The sequence below is a fragment of the Ursus arctos genome, chromosome X (assembly GCF_023065955.2).
Source record: "Ursus arctos isolate Adak ecotype North America chromosome X, UrsArc2.0, whole genome shotgun sequence".
Taxonomy (NCBI): Eukaryota; Metazoa; Chordata; class Mammalia; order Carnivora; family Ursidae; genus Ursus; species Ursus arctos.
Genome location: NC_079873.1, coordinates 86,024,093 through 86,046,941, shown reverse-complemented (window position 1 = coordinate 86,046,941; position 22,849 = coordinate 86,024,093). Strand labels below are relative to the sequence as shown.

General features: G+C 40.7%; 1 protein-coding gene across 1 annotated transcript in view; it reads left to right on the top strand.

The window, feature by feature from the left end:
- Positions 1-8,300: 8,300 nt before the first annotated feature.
- The window catches only part of AMMECR1 (AMMECR nuclear protein 1), a 109,570-nt gene continuing 95,021 nt past the window's right edge, over positions 8,301-22,849 (top strand). Inside the window, exon 1 of the mRNA XM_026478819.4 lies at positions 8,301-8,848. Within this exon, the coding sequence (XP_026334604.1) occupies positions 8,376-8,848 (473 nt within the window). The 5' untranslated portion in view covers positions 8,301-8,375. The remainder of the gene's footprint in view (positions 8,849-22,849) is intronic.

Genomic DNA, 22,849 nt, shown 5'->3' with positions numbered 1-22,849 from the left:
ATATTTGTATCAAACTAAATAGACTTCAAACTGAAAATGGTAATAAGACACAAAGGATATCACATAATGATAAAGGGATCAATCCATCCAGAAGATATTATGATTATAAATATTTATGCACCCAACATCGGAGCACCTAAGTACATAAAGCAAAAACTAACAGAGCTAAAAGGAGAAATAAACAGCACTACAATAATAATTGGGGACTTTATACACTCCTCTTAACCATGGATAGATCATCCAGATACAGAATGAATAAGGAAATAGTGTATTTGAATAGCACTATAGACCTGGACCTAACAGACATATACAGATCATTCCATCCAGCAACAGTAAAATACAAATTCTTCTCAAGTGTACGTGGAATATTTTCTAAGAAACTAGAACAGAAGAGCAAATGAAACCCAAGCAAACATAAGAAAGAAAATAAAGATTAAAACAGAGACAAATGAAATGGAGAATAAAAAAGTAGAGAAAATTAACAAAAGTTGGCTCTTTGAAAAGATCAGCAAAATTGACTCACCTTCTGTTAGAATAACCAAGAAAAAAGAGAGAAGATTCAAATTACTAAATCAGAAATGAAAGAGGGGACATCAATATGACCTTACGGAAATAAAAAGGATTAGAATAGAATATTATGAACAATTTTATCTCAAAAATTAGAAGCCTAGATGAAATGGACAAATTCCTAGAAATGCACAAACTACCAAAACTGACTTAAAAAGAAATTGAAAATCTTAATAGACATATAGCAAGTAATAAGATTGAGTCAATAAAACAAAACAAAACAAATTAACAAATTAATACCAATTCCTCTCAAACTCATCCAAAAATTAGAAGAAGAAAGAAACTTCCTGGCTCATTCTATGGGGCCAGTATTATCCTGATGCCAAAGCCAGACAAAGCTGTCACAGTAAAACTCAGACCAAAATTTCTTATGAATATACATGCAAAAATCCTCAACCAAATACCAGCAAATTGACCCAGCAACATAAAAAAGGGTTATACATTGTGATCAAACAGCATTCGTTCCAGTATTGGGGGGTTGGCTTAACATTAAACAATCAATTAATGTAATACACTGTATCAACAGAATAAAGGACGAAAACCACGTGATCTTTTCATTAGACACAGAGAAGCATTAGACCAAATCTAACCTCTCAAGATAAAGACACTCAACAAACTAGAAAGAAACTTCCTCAATCTAACAAAGAGTATCTGTAAAAACCCACAGCTAACATCATACTTGATGGTGAAAGACTGAAAGCTTTCCTCCTAAGATCAGGAATAAGACAGAGATGTTTGCTCTCACCAATTCTTTTTGACATTGTGCTGGAGGTTTTAGCTAAAGCAATTAAGTAAAAAAAAGGGGGGGAAGCATCCAGATTAGACAGGAAGAAGTAAAAATACCTGTTTGCAGATGACATGATCTTGTATATAGAAAATCCTAAGGAATCCAAGAAAAATAAACTAGCTCAGCTAGGCTGTAGTATACAAGCTCAATATATAAAAATCTATACAATGAATAATCCAAAACTGAAATTAACAAAACAATTCCATCTACTGCAAGATCAAAAAGCATAAAATACTTAGGAATAAATTTAACAAAATTTAACAAAAAAGTGCAAAATTACACTCTGAAAACAATAAAGTATTGTTGAAAGAAATTAAAGAAGAACATAATAAATGGGAGGAAATCCTATGTTCGTGGACCGGAAGCCTTAATATCATTACGGTGTTGATATTCCTCAAATTTCTCTATATTCAATGCAACCTCTATCAAAATCCCAGCTGGCAGCTTTTCAAAAATTGACAATATGATCCTAAAATTAATATGGAAATACAAGGAGCCCAGAACATCCAAAACATCTTGAAAGAGAAGGACAAATTTAGATAGATCATACTTCCCAGTTTCAAAATGTATTACCAAGTTACGGTAATCAAGACAGTGTAGTGTTGGCACAAGGATAGACATATAGATCAATAGAGTAGAATTGAGGGTTCAGAAGTAAATCCTTTTATTGATTTTTTATTGATTTTTGACAAGGGTGCCAAGACCTTCAACAGGGAAGGAGGAGTCTTTTCAACAAATGTTGCTGGGATGACTGGATATCCACATGTAAGGGAATAAATTTGGACTGCTTCCTCACGATATACACAAAAGCTAACTCAAGATGGATCAAGGACCAAAATATATGAGCTAAAACTGTGGAACTCCTAAAAGGTAACAGGTGAAAATCTTCATGACCATCTGGCAATGGTTTCTTAGATATAATATGAAAAGTATGAGAAAAAAATGATAAATTGGATTACATTAAAATTAAAAACCTTTTTTTTTTGTTTCAAAGGACGACATTAAGAAAGTGAAAAAGACACCCCACAGAATGGAAGAAAATATTTGAAAATGACAGGTACAATAAGGGATTGGTATCTAAAATATAAAAATAATTCTTTTAACTCAATAATAAGACAATTCAATTTAAAATGGGCAAAGGATTTTAAAAAATGTTTTTCCAAAAAAGATACACAAATGGTCAATAAGCACATGAAAAGATGTTCAACATTGTTAGTCATTAGAGAAATGCAAATCAAGACTACATTGAGGGGCACCTGGCTGGCTCAGTCTGTTGGGGCATATGACTCTTGATCTCGGGGTCATGAGTTTGAGCCCCACGTTGGGTGTAGAGATTACTTAAAAATAAAATCTTTTTTAAAAAAAGACTACATTGAGATACCACTTTATACCCACTAGGACGGCTACAATAATATATTTTTTTAAGAAAGATAACTAGTCTTGGCAAGGATGTGGACAAATTGGAAGCCTCATACACTGCAGGTAGGATTTTAAAATGGTGCAGCCAGTTTGGAAACAGTCTGGCAGTTCCTCAAAAGGCTAAACATGGAGTCACCATAACCCAGCACTCCCACCACTAGGTATACACACACACACACACACACAAGAGAAATGAAAACACACATCCACACAAAAACTCATAGACGAGTGTTCACTGCAGCAGTATTCATGATAACCAAAAAGTAGAAACAACTAAAATGTCAAGCTATGAATGAATAAACAAAATGTAGTGTATGCATATAGTGGAATATTATTCAGCCATAAAGAAGAATGATGTACTGAGAGATGCCGTGCCAAGGAGGAACATTGAAAACATTATACTAAGTAAAATAAGGCAGCCACAAAAGGACAGATATTGTATGATTCCATTTATGTAAGATGTCCAGAGCAGGCAAATCTATAAGAACAGAAAGTAGACTACTGGTTTCCAGGGGCTAGGGGGAGTGGCAGGAAATGGAAAGTGACTGCTAATGGGTATGGAATTCTCTGGGAGATGGTGAAATTGTTCCAGTAAGTAAATAAGAAGAGATGGCTGAGTACCTTGACACAATTACTGTGCATGGACCATGCTGAGAAAATAAACTGTAAATTATGGACATTTAAGCCATGGATAGAGTGGGGCACAATGTGCTACACTTCAGCCAGGATCCAGCAAGGTTATGTGGCTCCAATCTGCCCCCACCTCACTGCCACGAGTGAGTTTTAACTTTAAATCGAACATTTGCACAGGAGGGACTTCTAATTCAGAGCATATATTTTAATTGACAATGTTACTCCTCACCCGTCAGTAACTGTGCCACCAGGCAACTGGCATAGGTGTTCTGGAACATGAGAGCAGTTATAGAAAAATAACTGTATGTCTATAATTAAATTTAGAGGTGGAGCACAGTTGTGGTATGTACATTTTCATGCCCCATAATATGCCTAGAGAAGAGGAGAGGAAGTCTTTAAGGAAGAGAGAAAAGAGAAAAAGTCAAGCAGAGTAGCCGAACTACAGTAGACACCTTCATGTTTCACTTGCACATGACCCCTCTCACTGCCCAAATAATACTCTTTTTGATCATCTTCTCCCGAAAAAGCGTCCCTTTCCAAGCTACAACTAGCAAGTTCTGTTAATTCTTCCACATTCGGTGTAGATACTAGCATATCTAAAACTCATTAAGGAGTTTGTATAACTTTGTCTCAAGGAAGTAGAGAGCAAAACAACATTCAATTAGTCTGCACTCCAGTTGACCATAGAAGATATAAATGAAACAAGTAGAAAAGAGTCCAAAGTGGAACCTGGTCCTTTGGCTCATTAAGGTGTTGTTCATGAGATAAAGAAAGGACCCAGGAGGGAAGATCTGTTTTGTCATGGAGAAAACAAAATGTGGGTCCTCAATCTGAATTGAAAAGTAGGTAAGGAATCACAGTATTTCTTCACCTATTCATTCCACTGTAAAAGGGAGCTAATCGCCACCTCCACTACTACAACCATGTGTTATATGTGTACAAGGTTAGATCAAAGTGGTAGCTAATAATATTACAGTTTGCAGTTGTTCAAGGATGACAGTTGAGAAAGTTTGATGACAGAGGATAAAAATAACACTTGTTTGGGCATAAATGGAAGTTTTTTTTTTTCATTGAACTATGTGCACATTCTTCGTCCCACCCACACTCCCGGAAACCTAAGAAAATAATTTTGCAACGTTAACAAGTTTTCACTACCTGATCAAATTATAATAATTCTCTTTTTTTTCCTGAAATAAAAAAAACTGTATTTGTAAACCTGTGGATACGCTGAGGTAATGATAAAAATAATCAGTAACTACTGGGTTAAATTCAATTTCGAGTTTTACCACAGAGCTAATAATGTGCATAACCTTTGTTCAAGCAGTTTTTCACAGTTGTATAACAAAACATTTGACAAGAGTTAGTTAATAGCCATTCAGAAGCAGATGCAGAAGCAGAAATGCTTATAGTTTGAATGTGCTTTGTTGACAAAGAGATGATGGCCTATTTTTTTTTATTTTTTTATTTAAAAGAGACGTGGAATCTTTACCTCCCAGCTTGACAGTTGGTTACAAAAAGCAGAAGACACCTTAGCGTTTCCTCTGGAGGGTATTATCACTTCACTCCAGTGTCAGCGGCTGGGTAGAAACACATGTGCTCTATCACACTTTGACCTTTACACTTAAAGTCATGAGAATCCTGAGCAAGGTCAGTTTTCCCATCTAGTGTGCACTTCGCTTAGATATAAGAACAAACAAGAAAGCAACCGAAAACCCATTTTCACAGAATTTGATCTGTAGATTTCATTTATGTTTGAATGAAATGTTTATTTCTATGCTGGTGACTTTGCAAGAAAACGAGGCCAGGAGAGGCATTTCCTCAAAGGCTAAAAGGAGGCATTACCACCACCCCACTACTTGCCAGGGGATTTGCAAAGCATGTTGAGGCTCAAGGTTAGTATGGGAGATGAGCCAGGCTCAGGAGAAGTTAACACAGAGAAAAAGGTTAGAGTGGCTTTTTCCCCCACTTTTAGCCAGGCAATACAACAAAGTGCTTCAGATCGTAACTCCGAGTGGTCAGGTAATGGTGTATTTTCTGCAACAATCATGTTTGGGTTTGTCTATTTTCTTTATGCTTGTGAGGCTTGAAATCGGCATTTAAAATCCTTGGGGGAAAAGCTATTTTTGTAATTCAGCTGGGATGTCCTTGTCTCAGGGTTTCCCATTGCATCAGTCCCTTAGCCTGGTACGATAGCCATGATAGTGCTGTGTCTTTTAGATGAAGTGCAGAAATAAGGACATGATTATGGTGCTTATTAAAGATTCCTTGCTATTTTCACAAGAGTAGGGGCGTTAGACTCTTGTCTAGTGGCCAAATTCTAAATTGGGAGATTACATTCTGCTTTCCTAAATTCCCTGAGCAGAAGCAGCCATCCATGGTATCCTACTTTGCTTCCTTTGCTAAACTGTTGTGCGATATCATTGAATGGCATTGGTTTTTTACTCCAGAAGTGTTCACTTCTTAGTGGAGTGGTGAGTAAATCAGTACCTATTATCTGATATTGTATTTGACCCAGTTGCAAACAAATTAAAAGGTAGGCTCTGATAGTTAAGGATAAAGTACAAAACAAAACAAAACACCCTAACAGTGTACCAGTTGTTGCGGAGCATTAAAAAAAAAATCCTCTTTCTCTTCTGCAACATAGACCCAAAAAATTAATGTTTTTTTTTTAACTCCACTAGTAGTGGACAATGAATTGTTATTTGCCTCAAAGAGGAGGATAGTTCTAACAGTGATGATGAGGCTTGAGAGGATGAGATCACATATCACAAACCAGTTAACCCCTCTCTTTTGTCATTAGGCTGCATCGAATCATTCTCGACAGCTGATCTACTTTGTAAAATCTCTTAAGGAGGTGTTCCATCTTTCCTTTGTAACATTTAGTGTTTCTCGATCTTTCCGTAACACTGAAGTTTTTATTTTTGTTTAACTTCCATCCTACCCACTGTAGTTCTAATGTCCCCATCTTCTTTTTTTTTTTAATATTTTATTTATTTATTTGACAGAGACAGCCAGCGAGAGAGGGAACACAAGCACGGGGAGTGGGAGAGGAAGAAGCAGGCTCCCAGCGGAGGAGCCTGATGTGGGGCTCAATCCCACAACGCCGGGATCACGCCCTGAGCCGAAGGCAGACGCTTAACTGCTGTGCCACCCAGGCACCCCTAATGTCCCCATCTTCTATCCATCGCTAACCTCGCTATCACACAGTGATATTGAGGGGCAGTATAGCACAATGGTGTGGTTTCTGAAATCAGCCATTTAAATCCTTGCTCTATCACTTTCTAGGTGTGTGATGTTGAGCAAGTTACTTCTGAGGTTCAATTTCCTCACCTGTAAATGAGCAACCTCAGAGGGTTACTCTGAAGATCAAATGAGGTAGCGTATTATTTTGAAGGGTGATGGGGTAAGGCAAGGCATAGTACTCGGCACCCAAAAAGTGCTGGATAAATAGTAGTTATTTATGGGATTGTGTACATGGATCCGACTTAATTCATAAACTCTTTGAGAGTGGGAAGCATACTTCCTGGATTTTGACACAAGTACAGTGTCATGTCCATAGGATGGTGCAAAGGCTCAGTATTTATTGCATGATAAACCTTTTTTCCTCTTGAGTGGAATGAACAGCCCTCAGCTATATGCAAGATCCCACACATTTAGCTCAAAGGTGACAAAATCAATCAATCTTCTGATGTCTCCAAATCCACAGACACCTGCCTTTGTCTAGAAGTTTCGGTATGGTGTAGACACAACGCGAGTAACTCACACTTTCTGTTTCTATCAGGCTAATTTCTATGAATGTTAACACTTGATTTGTCTTAGGTGCCCAGAATGGGACTGACTCAATCACACGCCTCCTCATTCGTTTAAGTATTCTTTGATTGAGAATTTTTTAAAATGAATACTATCTAATTATATACCTGAACAAAACCTTTCAACTTGTGACTAAGTGCACTACCTGCCCTATTTACCTGTAAGATCTGTGCTGACTACAGATATATTTCTAATTGCTTTGTTCCCAAGCCAAAAAAAAAAAGAAAAAAAAGAAAAAGAAAAAGAAAAAACCCAAACAAAACAATAACCTACCTCAGTGAGTTCCAGAGCACAATCAACATCTTTGAACTAGGGAGGTGTTGGTTAGGACTTTATTTTTTTGCTTTTGAAAAGTTTGCGTGGGGCTGGGAGGGAGGGAAAGTTGGGGGAGCAAGGGAGGGGTATATAGATTCAACCAGGCTTGAATATTTGTCAATAAGGAAAGAGTATTGCTCTTTACCATAATCTTGGAAAACCCCGGGTGCGTGCTTAGGTGGGTACTAAAGCGACCGCAGTGTGGCCATTTCCCCGACTGCTTTGTACATACTTTATAGGAGCGGTCTCAGGTGTGGAGCTCCAAGCACCTGCTTGCTCAGCTCCGGCAGTTCAGAAACCAGCGTACTTGAGGCCGGTGGCTCAGGTTTCACGTAACTCGGCTCAAGTGTCACTAACACTATGTGTAGTGCCGGTCATCGAGCTGTGCTTTGGGACTCGGATACTTAACTTCGGAGTTTCTTCTCCCCCCCCCCCCCCACTAGTTTTCCTTTCCCTTCTTCCTCCCCGGGCGTGCCCACCTCCTTCCTTTGCTCCTACTCTCCGCTTTCGCGTTCTCATTTCCTACTCCTTCCTTTCTACTGGGCTTCCTGTCTTTCATCCATCCTCTGAGGGCCACAGGGCTTGAGGCTGCGGCTCGCAGGAGGCGCGAGTCCCGCGGGACAGGCGCTGAGGTGCCGAGCGGCGAAAGCGCGGGGCGCGCGCCGGCTTGAGGGCGCGCGCAGGGCAGCCGCGTGGCCGGGCGGCCGGACGGGGAGCGGCGCGCGCGCGCGCCCTGCGAGCCCCTGGCGCGCCCCCGGCGGCCGGGGCCGCAGCGTGCTCGCCCCCGCCGCCAGCTCGCCTCACTTATGGGTCGGAAGCGCTGCGTGGGGGAGACTGTTCCAAGATGGCGGCGGGTTGCTGCGGGGTGAAGAAGCAGAAACTGTCCAGTTCGCCCCCCTCTGGCTCGGGTGGCGGTGGTGGCGCCTCCTCCTCCTCCCACTGCAGCGGAGAGAGCCAGTGCCGAGCTGGGGAGCTGGGACTAGGAGGCGCCGGCACGCGGCTCAACGGGCTGGGAGGTCTAGCCGGAGGAGGTAGCGGCAGCGGCTGTACCCTCTCTACCCCCCAGGGCTGCGGCGGCGGCGGCGGGGGGATTTCCCTGTCGCCACCTCCGAGCTGCGGAGTGGGGACCCTACTTTCTACCCCGGCCGCCGCCACCTCTTCCTCGCCCTCCTTGTCGTCCGCCGCCTCGTCCTCGTCGCCCGGCTCCCGGAAGATGGTGGTGTCAGCGGAGATGTGCTGCTTTTGCTTCGATGTGCTCTACTGTCACCTGTACGGATACCAGCAGCCCCGGACCCCCCGGTTCACCAACGAGCCCTAGTGAGTACCGTGCCCTCCGCCGCTCTCTCGCGCGCGCGCTCGGGATGGGGCTCAGAGTTGAAGCAAAGTATGAGTCCGCCTCCCCGCCGGCGGCTGCCCCTGCCCCTCTCTCTGCCACGGTCCTCGGAGTCACTCGACCTAAGTAAGGGCACCCCGCGCTTTCTGCCCTCCGAGGCAGGCACCCAACACTTGGAGCAGGGTGCTGCTGCAAGAGATGGCTCACTGGTTCCCAAAGGTGTTCGCTTTCTCTTTGCGATAACTTCGAGGACTTTTGACCCTTCCCTTCTCTCCTTCGCTACCCCGCGTCCCCACCGCCCTGGTTTTGGAGATCTGGATTACTCAAGGTGTTGTCCTCTCCTCACTTTGGTTTCCATTTACCCCACGTGAAAGCCCCGCCAGTATTCCCGCCGCGCGTACCTTGCACGGGGAGAGTTACTATCCCACTGCAGGGTGAAAAATAGCAACTATCCAACTTCTGTTCTGCTAGTGATGGAACTTAGCTCCGGAGCTTATGAGGTTACCCGTCTTTTCCTTCGGGTTTCCTTGTGTCCTGGGGAGGGAGGAGGTTTTTTTAAAAACACATTTTCCCTTACTACCTATTTTTATCCGAACATACCCATTAAAATGTGTTTCTAGTGAAGCGCACCGCCAGCTCTCTCACATTTGAAGAGTGAGACCTTTTTTTTTTTTTTTTAATTCCACCGTCTGGGTAATAGCTCATTCAAAGAGAGCTGTCCCCATAGAGCCACTGTCAGTTTGTACATGAAGCGTGCATTCGCTTTTGTGTCGATTTCACTTTTAAGAAATCTGTTAGGCTCGCCGATTTGAGAAATAGTTAAACAATCCAACAGTAAGTGTGTAGGAATTTTTATGTTTTCTTTTGGCTTGTACTTTTAGTTATTTTACCCTTCAAGTGTGTGGTTGAAATTGTTTAAAATAGCACTGTTACAGCTAAAAGCAGGTTAATTCTAATCCTCGTCCATTTGGATGTGTGGGAGATGGGGCATATGGTTTTTTTTTTAAATGTGTAAACTGAGTGTAAACTGACTTTTTGAGTTAAATGCTAGACAGAATGTAAAGCCCAAGGAAGGGCAGAATGACAAAGAGGGCGATTGTTTTTACTATGAGTACTTTGCATCAATAACAACAAAAATAATAGAGAAAAATTTCAGTGAAACTATAAGGAAACCATCAGCCCTTTTCCTTGCTAGGACAAGTGCCCCTTGTCCCCATATCATAAATACCTGAATTGATGTTCTTTTTAAACTGCTTCTTTTCATTTTGTGAGATTAGGGGATTAGACTACTATTGGATAAGTATAAACACTTCTGCCTAGACTAAAAATATTAAATTAATATGTAAAGTGGAAATTGCAATAAAGTGTACTGGAAATTGTAAATTTGTATTGTTTGTTTTCTTTGGCTTTAATGCTTTAAATGTATTTAATTTTATATTTTTGCCACTCTTTTGTGGTCTGTGCATTTTCGTTCAGACTTGGTTCATCTTTGGGCATTTATTCATACAAAATGCGTGAAAAAGCATCCAGACTGACACTTTGCCCAATAAATATACATTTCGTAGTTTTAATTCTAGGAGCTTAAATCCTAAACCCACACCTTTACTTAGCCAATTTGTTTTTTGGTGAAGAAGTCAAATTCATTTAAAAGACTCTGCCATGTAAAAAAAAATCTATGAAATATTTATTAGCTTGAGTCACTTATTTGTGACTTTTGTGCCTTCTCTTGGATGTCTATGATGTATTAAAGCCAGTTGTGGGATGATACATAGGTTGGCTCTGCAAAGTCATGGGACTGCAGAAATTCACTCCTGTTCAGTTACATGAGTTTGGCAAAGGCTGTTTTACTATTCACGCTCCATTGCTCCAAAGCATATGAGAACACACTTTCAGGAGGTGCTACTTTCACACATTTTAAAGTGAGTTTGGGTTAACTGAATGACTGTAACAAGAAGTTTAAAAGGAGAGTGAGCTTGACCACTTCATACAGAAAATGCTTTTGAAAATGTCATCTTAACAGTGGCTACTTTGCACATGTGTTTAGGTATTGCTTGTCTTCGAATATCCCATCCACTAGATTTCTTTTTCGTGGAACTAAACAGACCAAGTAAGACACACTTTTGACCACTGGGGATATGTTGAAACAATGGTGGAAGAAGAATAACCATTATCATTTAGCAGGCCTTGAATGTGTCATGTGTTCAACAAAACAACTAACTTAGAAGAGACACTGAACATGACCAAGGGGAGAACGAAAGTTTGCTTAAGTGGAAAGAGGACTACATCTTATCTTCATTTATCTTAAAATCATTTTTGAGGTGTACTGTGGAAAATTCAAGAAAATATCTTAAAAGCAGTGTTTGATTATGAGAGTCAAATAACTGTAATCACTTGACCGTGCCTTAGTAAGCACCACACATTTTCTGTTTTACAAATCACATATTTAATAGCATTGTGTACTTATTAGTGGCTTCGTGCGGGGGGGCATAAGCTGTAAATAGACATATTTCTCCTCCCCCCGCTGAGTTATTAGTATCATGTCATGAGCAGCAGTGTGTCAGGTCTTGTCTCTGCTCCCCCACTACCCCAGAAGACATGCTTTCAACAAATCAGATTCTCCTGTGTAAAAACACACCGCTTTTATCCCTTCCCAGAACCTTTTCTGTCAGCATGTCTGTAACTAGTGAAATCTTGTATAGGTTCAGAAGTTCTTGACTGAGCAGTTACCCTTCCATTCTGAAGGGTTATTAGAAATTTCCTCTAGACGTTGCAGGTTTGGGGAGGGGATGTCAGTATGTGAACAGGCTGTAGGGATACAGATTCTTCACTGTTGGCTGCTGTTTGTTGAGGCACCTACCTCACTCACTGCACAGAGGTAGCAGTAGCTACAGCTTGGGAGGACAGTGAAAACTTGTGTAATGGAGGACACACGACATTCGTGTTAAAAGCGAGGACTGCATTACTAAATCCTCGGTCTCTGTCCTCCAGGCACATTTGCCCACAGAAAGCAGGTTTGAGACATGATTTTAAAAATGATTTGAGGTGCATTTTACTCTTCCGAACCAGAGCTCTTGGATTCGTATGTGGGAACCCAGATAGCCACATCATAGGAAACCCATTTGCTACTATAAAGGGAGCCACTGTGCCCCGTGTCGAGCCAGTTGGACTTCAGAGCAGCCGTTCTCCACTCGGGCCGCACATTTGAACCACTGGGGAATTATTAAAAATGTGGAGACCTGGGTCACAAGCCCAGAGATTCCGATTTAATTGGTCTTGGATGAGGCCTGGACATCAGGATTATTGAAAGCTCCTCAAGTGATTTTTGAACTTGCAGCTGAGGCCAAGAACCACTGGTCGTACCGTATTCCCCTAGCCCTTTCTCCTGAGAGTCAGATTAATTTGGTCTGGGGTGGTGCCTGGGAACCGTATTTTATAAGCACCCTGGGCAATTTTGGTAAACAGCCGGTTTTGGAAAAACCCTTGCAGTGTGGTCGGCTCAAGACCTGACCTGGAATGGAGGCTCTCAGGTCGCTCCTAGGACCGGCTGAATTCGAATCTGCATTTTAACAAGCTCCCCAGGTGATTCTTCCGCACATTAAAGTTTGAAGAGGAGTGGTTCTCCAACTTTAGAGTACATCATAATCTCCTGTAGTGCTTGTTAAAACACAAATTGCTGGGCCCCATTCCCAGAGTTTCTGATTCAGTCGGTCTGGGGTGGGGCCGTGAATTTGCATTTCTAACAAGCTCCCTGGTGATGCTGCCACAGTTCCCAGGACCACACGTCCAGACCCCCGGGTTAGAGAAGTGAGGACCTCAGTAACGTCGTGCAGCCACTGTAAGGGAATGGCAATTTTCCCTGCCAGTTTCCAGTAGAGAACTTCCTGTTTCCATGTCACCAGCCTTTGTCATGTTCTTTCTAACTTAGCACCTGGGAGATTGAATGCTGCCAAGATCCTAGTAAGAGTCCCAGGTTCTTGTGATGGTTTCAGTCTGAGGTGGGGGGAGGGGTGACTCTTGGAAACCGGTGGTATGATTTTAGGTCTTCCCCCCCCCCGAAATGTTAAACGCGAGGGGCACCTTTTAGGAGTTAAACACAGCATAAATATGATCTCTTAAAGTGAGTTGTATTGATTTTGATAAATAAAGCCGCCTTCTGTTGCCGTAAAAAATGCTTTGATGATTAGCTCACTAAATAACACGTTGTGATAAGATTTTAAAAGCTTTTCCTTACGCTTTCGCTTGCTGGATTGGATTTTAAGAATTTCCCTCATTAACAAAGAAATATAAAAGGATCCTGCCAAGGCACTGGGATTGTTCAGTCTTATATCTTTAATGCTGTGTTGCATGTCACGTCCCATGAACTATTTGTTTTAATCTTCTTACCATCTTTGAAGTTAATGCACTACTACATTTTGTATATACACCATGGCACATAAAAGATACTTTACTATTAACATCAATAATATGGTTTTCCATCGCAATGAATAAAATGTAATTTTTAAAAAATCCACTCCTGGATATGCAGTTCTTGAGAGACTCCAATCAGGTGTTTGAACGGTTAACTCTTTCTTGTCTTGTCCCAGTAGTCAAATTACTGTTTTCCAGCGTGCTTGGGAGGAATTGGGTTGTTTTAGAAAGATGAAGCAGGCACTTTGTTTCACCAGAATAGTAACACTCCTATGACATGTTCGTTAAAAAGGTGATTTGATAATGCGGCTCAGGTCAAAGTGATATTAATACAACATTTTAAACCCAAGCTATTATATTTCTATTATGTCTTTTTTTTTTAATGAAGACTGAGCAGAATAGCTGGAAGGTTTATCTGTCTATTGCAGATGATGCTACTAGGCCGCTACAGAGTTCCTTATCCATGCCAGCATAAAGTCATAATGTATAGTTTTTCTTCAAAAAAGAAAAAACAACAACAATGACACTTATTGTCTGGAAAATTGTTGAGCATTTTTGAAGGTATTATACGGGTTGTTTTTCAACAATGTTGATTTCCATTGGAAGGCAGCCTGGTGTCCTGTCTTACTGAGAGAAAAGAAAGAAGGCACGCCCCCAGTTGTCATTTATGCTGTAAAAACAGCCAGTAACTAAAATGGAAGGATGTAGAAATATAAATTACAAAATTATTTTTATATCCATGCATAAAGGTGTATGTAGGACAAGGTATATTTAGTTAAAAAGAAAAACTCGATTCTTATTTTACCCTCTCCCCCATATGGTCAAAGGGAGTGATAATCTAGCTCATAATTTTGCTCGCTTATGAATTGTGTTTGTGCTGCATTCAGGTCCCAGCTAGTGGGTGGCAACGAAGAAGGAGTCTTTGCTGGGATCTGTCAGTCCAATGGGAAGAAAGACCACTACTGAGAAAGTGAAAAATGCTCTGTTAGCCCATATGCATGAGTAGTTTTTTCTTCCCCCCGTCGGTCTGTGTTTCTGAGAAATACTAGCATTTACATTGTTGTCTTTAGAAAACCGTACACTTTTTGAAATTGTATTTGTGTTAAAACACTGTAACGTATTACCACAAAGGATTATGATTTTGAGATCAGTTGTGCTTCCCATTTATAGACCATCTTACTTTTTGAGAATGTATATGTGTGAAACACTAAAACTTGTGCAATGAGATTAGTCAAAGTTCCCTATTTCAATAGGCATTATTCTGTTCTCTCAATGTCACACATGCTTGCCTGTTTTAAAGCAGCACAATGACCACGGCTTTTACATTTAAATTTTTTTCAATAGTCTCCCCCCCTCCCCGAACTTGTGTAATAATGTCTCTTTTTGATACTGTTCTGAATCAATTAAGCTAAGTAAGTGAGGACCAGCAGTAAAAGCCAGGGGCTGCCAAGAATGGACCTTCAATGTGTAAGCTGTCTTTCCACAATCAGTAATTGGGCAGTTGCTCACAGGACACTGGAGACAGTGTGGGCAGCCAGTGGTTGTGTAGGTGGGAAGAGTAGATTCCCCAACAGTAAACTTATTTAGAGTTTGAGCTTCTGTAGTCACAGTGCTGCTAAGAGCAGAAACGAGCCACAAGCTTGTGTAGTAGAAATAAAAGAGCCTGAAGGAAGAAGTATGGTGTAATAGTGCAGTTGGTTGGGTGGAGCATATTTTATGTTTGGTCCAACGATAAGTGGCATCTTTTCTATCCAGTGTGGGTGTATTTTCTGCAGTTCTTAATGTATCATACTTTCAAACTTGCTCAACCTTAAAAATGTTAGTTTTGAGGAGCTGGGTGGAAATTATATGTCACTGGAGGAAGAAAACCTGTTATTTCTTTTAGCATATACATTATGCTGAGTTCCACCGTTGGAAACCAGAGAAGTTGCTCTATCCTCACAAAGCTTCCAGTCTTGTTCAAGGTATGACACAAACATCAGAGTCGCTTGAAATGCTGACAGTACCCTATATACGTGATTGTAGATGAAGTTAAAAAATGGAATACATCAAATGTCAGCACGGTAATGCTGTGGAAAAAAGGAGTGGTCAGAAAAAAGGCTTTTAGGAAGAGGATGACTTTTGAGCCAAGTTTTGAAATGGCAAAGGTACAGAAATTATTGAAGAGTCTGGTATGACCAGTAGATCTTGAAGTCTTCCTGGCAGTTCTCGAACTCGTTGCTCACCACCACACCCCTTGCCACAGCACTTGGGGATTCCCAGCAGCTGTCTCCAGCCAGCAGCTTGCACCCCCAGCATTCTCCGTACCACTCCCCTTGCTCTTGTCTCAAAGATCAGAAAACTTCAAGGAAATTACAAGTAGCCTTTTGTCCTGGGAACCCTCTGGGAAGGCTGGATAAGAGATACTGGATCTGATTATGGTCTCTCGTGTGAGGAGAACAGTATTGGCAGAAGAGTCCTCCAGGATCTAAGAGGACTTGGAAGGAGAAGAATTTCATGGTACGGCAGACCAGCTAGGCTTGAGGTTCTAAGGGCGCTAGGAAAACGGGTGTGGGAAAAGTAGGGGAGCCACCCCAGGGGCAGAGTTCATGAATATAGGAATGTTGCAAAATCAAGAAATGGAAGAAGTTATCAGCAGATGCAGGGACTCGCACTCCAGGGCCAGGTTTTGTGTAGGAGTGGAAAGCTTGCAGCTCACCTGTTTCTTGGCTGCCATCCTTGCCTCTTCTTTTCTTGGCTCTGTGCCTAGCTATTCTTGTGCTCAGGAAAGTTTGTTCAAAAGCTCAGTTGGAATGGCTATGAAATTTGATCACAAGTGTAAGAACCTCCCCTTCCCCCTCTTCATCTATGCCCAACTGTATCTAATTTGAGAGAAAGGAGAAGAAGACACGTTGGTTTATAGAATTCAGATCAAGTATAAAGATAGCTGAGATAGCTTTTGGGCGAGGACCTGAAATTAGGGGACTACATGTAAGTGATGAGGCATTGCAGAAAAAAAAAATCGACCAAATTCCCATTGCTGGGGGAAGTGAAGCAGGGAGAGGCTTTGAACCTAATTCAGAGTTTACAAGCCTGAGAAACTAGGAGGATGGTGGTGCCACTAAAAAGCATGGAGGTGAGGGAATGGGAAGAAACAAATAGTTGGTCAGATGAAATCAGATTTCTTATTATGTGTCTTTCAAGTGTCAGCAGTCATCCAGCATCATTTCTTTTTTTTATTAGCAGAACCACAGAGCAGTGGCAGAGCTATTGTGGCGATTTGGTCAGTCTCTTGGATCTCTCCAGCCTCCCCTGCCCCAGTTGTGACTTTGAATGCTCAGATGGGTAGAAATCAGTGATAGTTTTCAGCTTTGTATTGCTAGTAAAACTACCTGACAGTATGTTGGGTTTCCCTAATGTAGCTTTATATGGTATATATATTGTGTATCATCAATTTGTAAAGTAGTCAGCGATTCTTAGATTTCCTTAGTGTATGTCTTAGCACAGTGTTCAGCGAAATAACAGCCTCTTGGAGGACCATCGCAAGAATTTGTAGTTTCAGACCGCAGATTAAAGGAAATTTCTGAAGGACCGGAAGTACTACCTGGTACTCAATTCTAGGTCCTGTGTCCTCAGGCTCAGAAAGGAAGAAATCAAGCTGGATTCATTTTGCAGCTTTGCTCACAAGGAAGGATAGATGCTATCAATGGACAGGATCAACCATATTGCTTTATGATCATTGCGATCTTCAGTGGATGGGCAAACGTAACAAGTTTTACTTGAGTCCAGGCCTACTAATATTAATTTTTGTTTTTTTTTAAAATAAGGTCTGTGATGGTCTTGATGATTCTTGCCTTTCCCCTATCTGTTTCATTTTACAGATAATCCACACTGTGACCCAAAGCCACATGCAATGCTGGGAGAGCACAGTTGACTGTATTATGCAATATCCTGCCAGAAGATGCTGACCAGCTCTCTAGTAATGGAAAGTAGTGAGACTGACTTAACAGCCTATGTAGCTTGCCTTGCCATTCCGTATATTTTCTGTAAGCATATGACACACAATTCTAGCAGCATCTCTTCTAGTGAGATTTTGGATTGCTGCAAGGTGTTAACACCAAATTCTCTGCTTTGCTTCAGGCATTAGTGGGTCTTTGAGTCATTCTCCTAGAACGGAATCTATGAAAAATTGGTTTTGTGCTGTCAGCCTCCAGGTCCCACGGCACTGTGACGGCCTCAAAGAGATGCTTGTGTGCTAGTCACACTGGTGTGCTGCTTCTCTGTGACATTGTTACTGCTTCTGTAGCCTAGCAACCGTACAAGCATAGGTGGTTTGGGGTACAAATAAGTTATATAGCTGGGGAAACTTGGGACTCAGTACATACCTCATTGTAGTAAGGAAAATACCTTTTGTATCCTGATTTTGAACAACAGTGAGGTAAGTGTGTAGATGATGGGTGCTTTTTTTTTTTTACATCCTTCTCAAATGATTATTTGGTAAGTGGAAGACAGTGTTGGTGATTTATTCACTAAAGGAGAACCTCATGAAGTCTTCTGGCCTTTTTCCGTGTTAGTATTGCCCTCAGTGCATTTTACGAAGTTTCCCACGATTAAGACAAACAGATATTCGTGGACTAGCTCTTTGATGTCAGGACGAGGTGCCCGGGAGTCAGTGGTTAAAATTGTTCGTTCAGTTCATGGGTCCATCTACCGCACACTCTTGTCAATTCAAAAAATCCTTACAAGAACAAATGGGAACGATACCTCTTCTATTTCTCTGACACTAATGAGGTGATGTGTGGTTTGTGGTGTGTTTTACTCCACAAACTCCTCTAATCATTGCCCTGTTGGGCAACTTGTTTTGCAGAAAGCCACTCTTTCACACTGTGAAAGCATTAGCTCTGTGGAGAAGGAGAGTCACATAGGGCTGGAGGCAGGAATAGAGGGCACGTGGGAGCCAGGGAGGGAGGAAAACGCGATCGTAGTCAAGTGAGGTGAAGCCTGGATTCAGGGCAGAAAAAGGAGACTGGAGTGCCTGGTCTGGAGTAGGGCTGCTGCAACAGGCATATTTTACATTATACAATCCTGGGTGTCCCTCCTTTACAAGAAGCGGCCATGGCACTCTTGTTAAAAAAAAAAAAAAATATATATATATATATATATATATATATATATATATATATATATATATATTCCTATCAGAAAGAGATGCACAGCATAAAGTTTAGCTCTACAAGAAGACTTGAGTATGCATCCCCTGAGGACTGCCAAGAGACGATGTTGAAATGAGAAGGAGGCCTCTGGGCAAGTTTGGGGGCCATGGGACAAGTAGCTTATGTATACCCCAAACATAAATGGAGCCACTCTCTGATCATGATCCTTTGTCTCTTGACTTGTCTGTGAACATAGTTCTAAATCCTCAGATACTCATATGTGTCTTACTTTCAGGTCTGTGTATTGAGGTAGTACTAGATGTATGAAGTTTTGGTTATAGAGCTTGCTCACAGTCATTCTCCATAACGGCAGTTATGGGACGGATAATATTAAAGGATAGACCCCACTGTAATTTCTGACTGCAGAATGCAATCAACAGGAGGGCATTCTATTGACCATACTCATGTCTTCTGTAGCTTTTCTCCAGTGTGTCTTAACAGGACCTACTATGGTCAGTCTAATTTGCAAGTTACATTCTCACTGATAACTGGAGTGTCAGTCATTTTTGGTTAATCAGTTTCTCTTTAATCATACAGATTGATGCTGATCATACAGTATGATGCTTTTAGAAAATCAATTGATATATTTAGTGATAAAAAAACACATAACGTGAGACCTACCCTCTTTCCACATTTTTTTTTTTTTTTGGAGAGAGTGGGGGTGGAGGGGCAGAGGGAGAGGGAGAGAGAAAATCTGAAGCAGGCTCCACGCTCAACACAGAGCCCGATGTGGAGCTCAGTCTCATAACCCCGAGATCCCGACCTGAGCTGAAATCAAGAGTCACTTAACTGACTGAGCCACCCAGGTGCCCCTCTTTCCAAATGCTTAAGTGTACTGTACAATACTGGTAACTATAAGCACCATGTTTAGCTTAGTTTTTGAAGGTGCACGATAGTGGCTCTACCTAAAGCAACTAATGTTTCATAAGAACTTTGGGAATCTTTTAAAAATTAATCTTACAAACATGTATTAGACATGCACAGAGCTTAGCTTATTTATGGGAGAGCTTAATTTAGGCTTTGAAGTATTTATTTTTACAAACTTATTGAAAACTATGAGTAAACTAGTTTAAAGGCATCCGAGTAAGAAATAACCATTAAAAAATGTTTCAAACTAGTAGCATGTCGGTTAGTATTTGACATGGCATTTATCATTTACTTTATTAGTATACTTAATACTACCTACCTGTATTTGAAAAGAACTGGATTTTCTAGCTTTCCTTTTAAGTTGGTATTCTCGTCCTCTGTCTTTTAGGGCTTTCTAATGAATTTGCTAATAATAATATAAGGAGACATCTTTGACAGGTAGGAACTTTGCCTTTGCTTACCTCCTCTTAACAGTGGAAGGATGAAGGCAGAGGGAGATCATTCGTCTTGACGGTTGAACCTGATGTTTCTGAGCAAGTGTGTTTTTTAGAGAGATGGAATATTGGAAAATACCTTGCCTAATGGGCTATTTTAAGTAAGGCCTTTTAAGTCCATATGTGTATATATAAACCACTTAAGTCGAGCACTTCTTGAAATTGCTTCTTATTTGCTTTAATGAAAAGCTCATATCTAAAGGTGGTTAGTGGAATACTCACTTTGGGAGCGCATATACTAAGTGCGGTAGTGGAACCTGTGAAATAATAGATATGGTCAAGTCTTGAAAGTTGTTTATTTGCCTCACTGTCTACACTACCTGTGTGAGATTCTTTATCATTAGGAGAGGTACAGACATTTTTTAAATATTATTGCTGAATTGTGATGTATTAATTTGGATTTTGGAGCAGTTTCTAACTTCTGCCATTTAGAGATGGCTTTACAGTTTTAGAGAAGGGAGAAGAATTTCCACTATGATTATCCCTTTGCTTGTAGACATTTTAAAGCGAGTATTTGTTTAAGCTTCAAGATACATTTGCCAGCATTATCTTAAGACAGTCTGTCTTACATCAAAACCTATCATTCTCAGCTAGTACTGCTCTTCATATTGTAAATTCTAACATTTCAGTTCAACAAGTAATATAGTGGTTCTGGGTGAAAGGTCTATAAAATAGGCATAAGCCATGCTTCCTGCCCTTGAAAAGCTTGCAGTCATATCGAGAAGACAAGATTCATGAAACAAATAATGAGGTCACATGATTTAATGGCTGAATAAATGATGGAGACAATGAGGCCTGTTAAGAGTTTGGACAAAGACTAATGTGGGCTGGGATTATACAGGAGGGCTCCATGGACAAAGTAGGATTCGGGCTGGGTAGACCTTTCACAGAGGGATAAAGCAGTCTAGACAGGGAAACAACTTAAAGACACAGCGGTCAGAATGAGCATTATACAGTAGTCAGTGGGTACCAGTGAAAGGTATATTAAAGTCGGGGAGATCGTAGCAAGAAAGGGGACCCCCGTCAGGAGACTGTTGCTATAATTCAAGCATTGGGAAATGAAGGCCTGCAAGTTGACAATTTTAAACTATTAATGGCCTGTGAATTGCCTCTTTCTTGGTAAAATTTCCCTTTTGTCCAGCTAATTATGCCTCAGCAGCTCCTTTAATGTCATGAATGTCATGAAGCCTGGACAAGAGACTGGGAAATAACACAAGCAGGAGTCTGCTGTGTAGACAAAGTGCTTTCATTTATCAATAGACATTCAGCATAAGTCAGTTAGATTAACATTGGTTACGTCACCCTCTGCCTGAGTGCCTTCTATGTTCTGTGTTCCTTTTTTTTTTCTTCTCAACGTCAGTGTCTCAGACATGAAGTTGAGAAAGTTGAGTACCAGCAAAGATAATGTAATTTAAAAAATAAACTACCTTAATTATTATAGAATTAAATGGCTTTAAGCCACCTTTTTTCCTCAAATTAATTAAGAAATTTTACTTGGTTGTTACATATGTAACTCACATAAGGTAGGTACTGGGAATTATAATAATTATAGTAGAATTGTATACTAATGATTGAATGACGTTATTTATTAAGTTAGCTTCAACATCGGTTAGTCTAATGGGTATGTTCCTCAGGGTTGTTAACATGCCCCACTCAAGAATGCTACAACTCTTAAGACACAGATTGTATGAGCAAAATCTTTAAACGTTTCATAGTATTATTTAGAAACAAAATTCTAAAATGGTTTCCTGGATTACAATAAAACAGCATTTTTTAAAATTTTATGTGTTGACCAACAGTTACCCTTTGAAGAAGGAACAAATTCTTAGTCATTTCGTTGATGATTTGTCTTTAATTATATGAAGACATATGTTTAGAACCCAAAACTTCTTTTTCAGGGATCGCTGTAAAATTTCATTTCATTTTAGCAACTCTCTTCTTTTATTCCCCAGAATATGTTACAGAATAGAAGTGTTACAGAATAGAAGAAAATTATTTCCTGTTAGACTGATCTCTGACAGAGTCTAGCCACATAACCATGAACGTTGTGCCAACGTACTCAGGAAGTTAAAAAACAGCGCTGGCACAGTGCTTATTAGCAGTGTTCTCCGTGTAGTCAGTTTAAGGTCTTTTATAAGTAAACAAGCTCACCCTCATGTCATAGACTTGAATCATGAATAATCTGTAATTTGAATTACATATTACTACAGTGAGGTAAAGAAATACCAGATGTTAAAATAGTGGTAATGAAATATGTTTGAGTCCGAGCTTTTGAAGAAGAGATAGAGTTTGGCCTATATCTGTGATCACGGACCCCTGCCACATACTAGGGTGGGAGGCCAAATGGAATCCAGTGGTTCTTAGGACAGACCACACAAAGGTCCGTGATCCCTTTCAATATGCTTAAAATCTTTATTAGCAAAGGTGAATACTCTCATCAAGGGAAGGAGAGGTGAGTTTGTTTATACAGGGTTGAACCACTGAGATGCCAATTTCACTTCTCACAGGCTTCAAACAATAGGCATGTTACATGGGCAGTGGCCTCCATAGTGTAGAGCACAATCAAGGAAAAAAAAAGTCAGTGGTTTTCCGTTTTGGCTATGGCAAGAGAACAAGCAAGTCCTATTTTAAAGTGAAAAAATGGGTGTGGGTCCAAAGGGTCCTGGTTCCTGTCTCCATTGGCTGCTTTCAGAACCTTTGCTGTGTTTATTTCAGTTCAGCCTAGAGAAATTCAGGTCAGTTTTTACAGAAGAGGAGCGTTTTAGTCTTGAAGCTTTCTCTCATTTCCATGAAGAGTATAATTATTCACCATCCCATAATAACCATTTGTTAACCCTTTACTAACTTAATTAACTTGCACCAGCCCAGCACGGCCACTGGTGCTGTCTTGTTCTCAGAATTGTTATCTTGATTTGGATATTTTTGACTCCTTATCTCTCCCACTCCAAAATTGAAGTGTAAGTCTAGGAAGATCCTCCTCTTCCCCTTCCTCAACATAATTTGTCCTTGGAGCTTGGTCATTTTT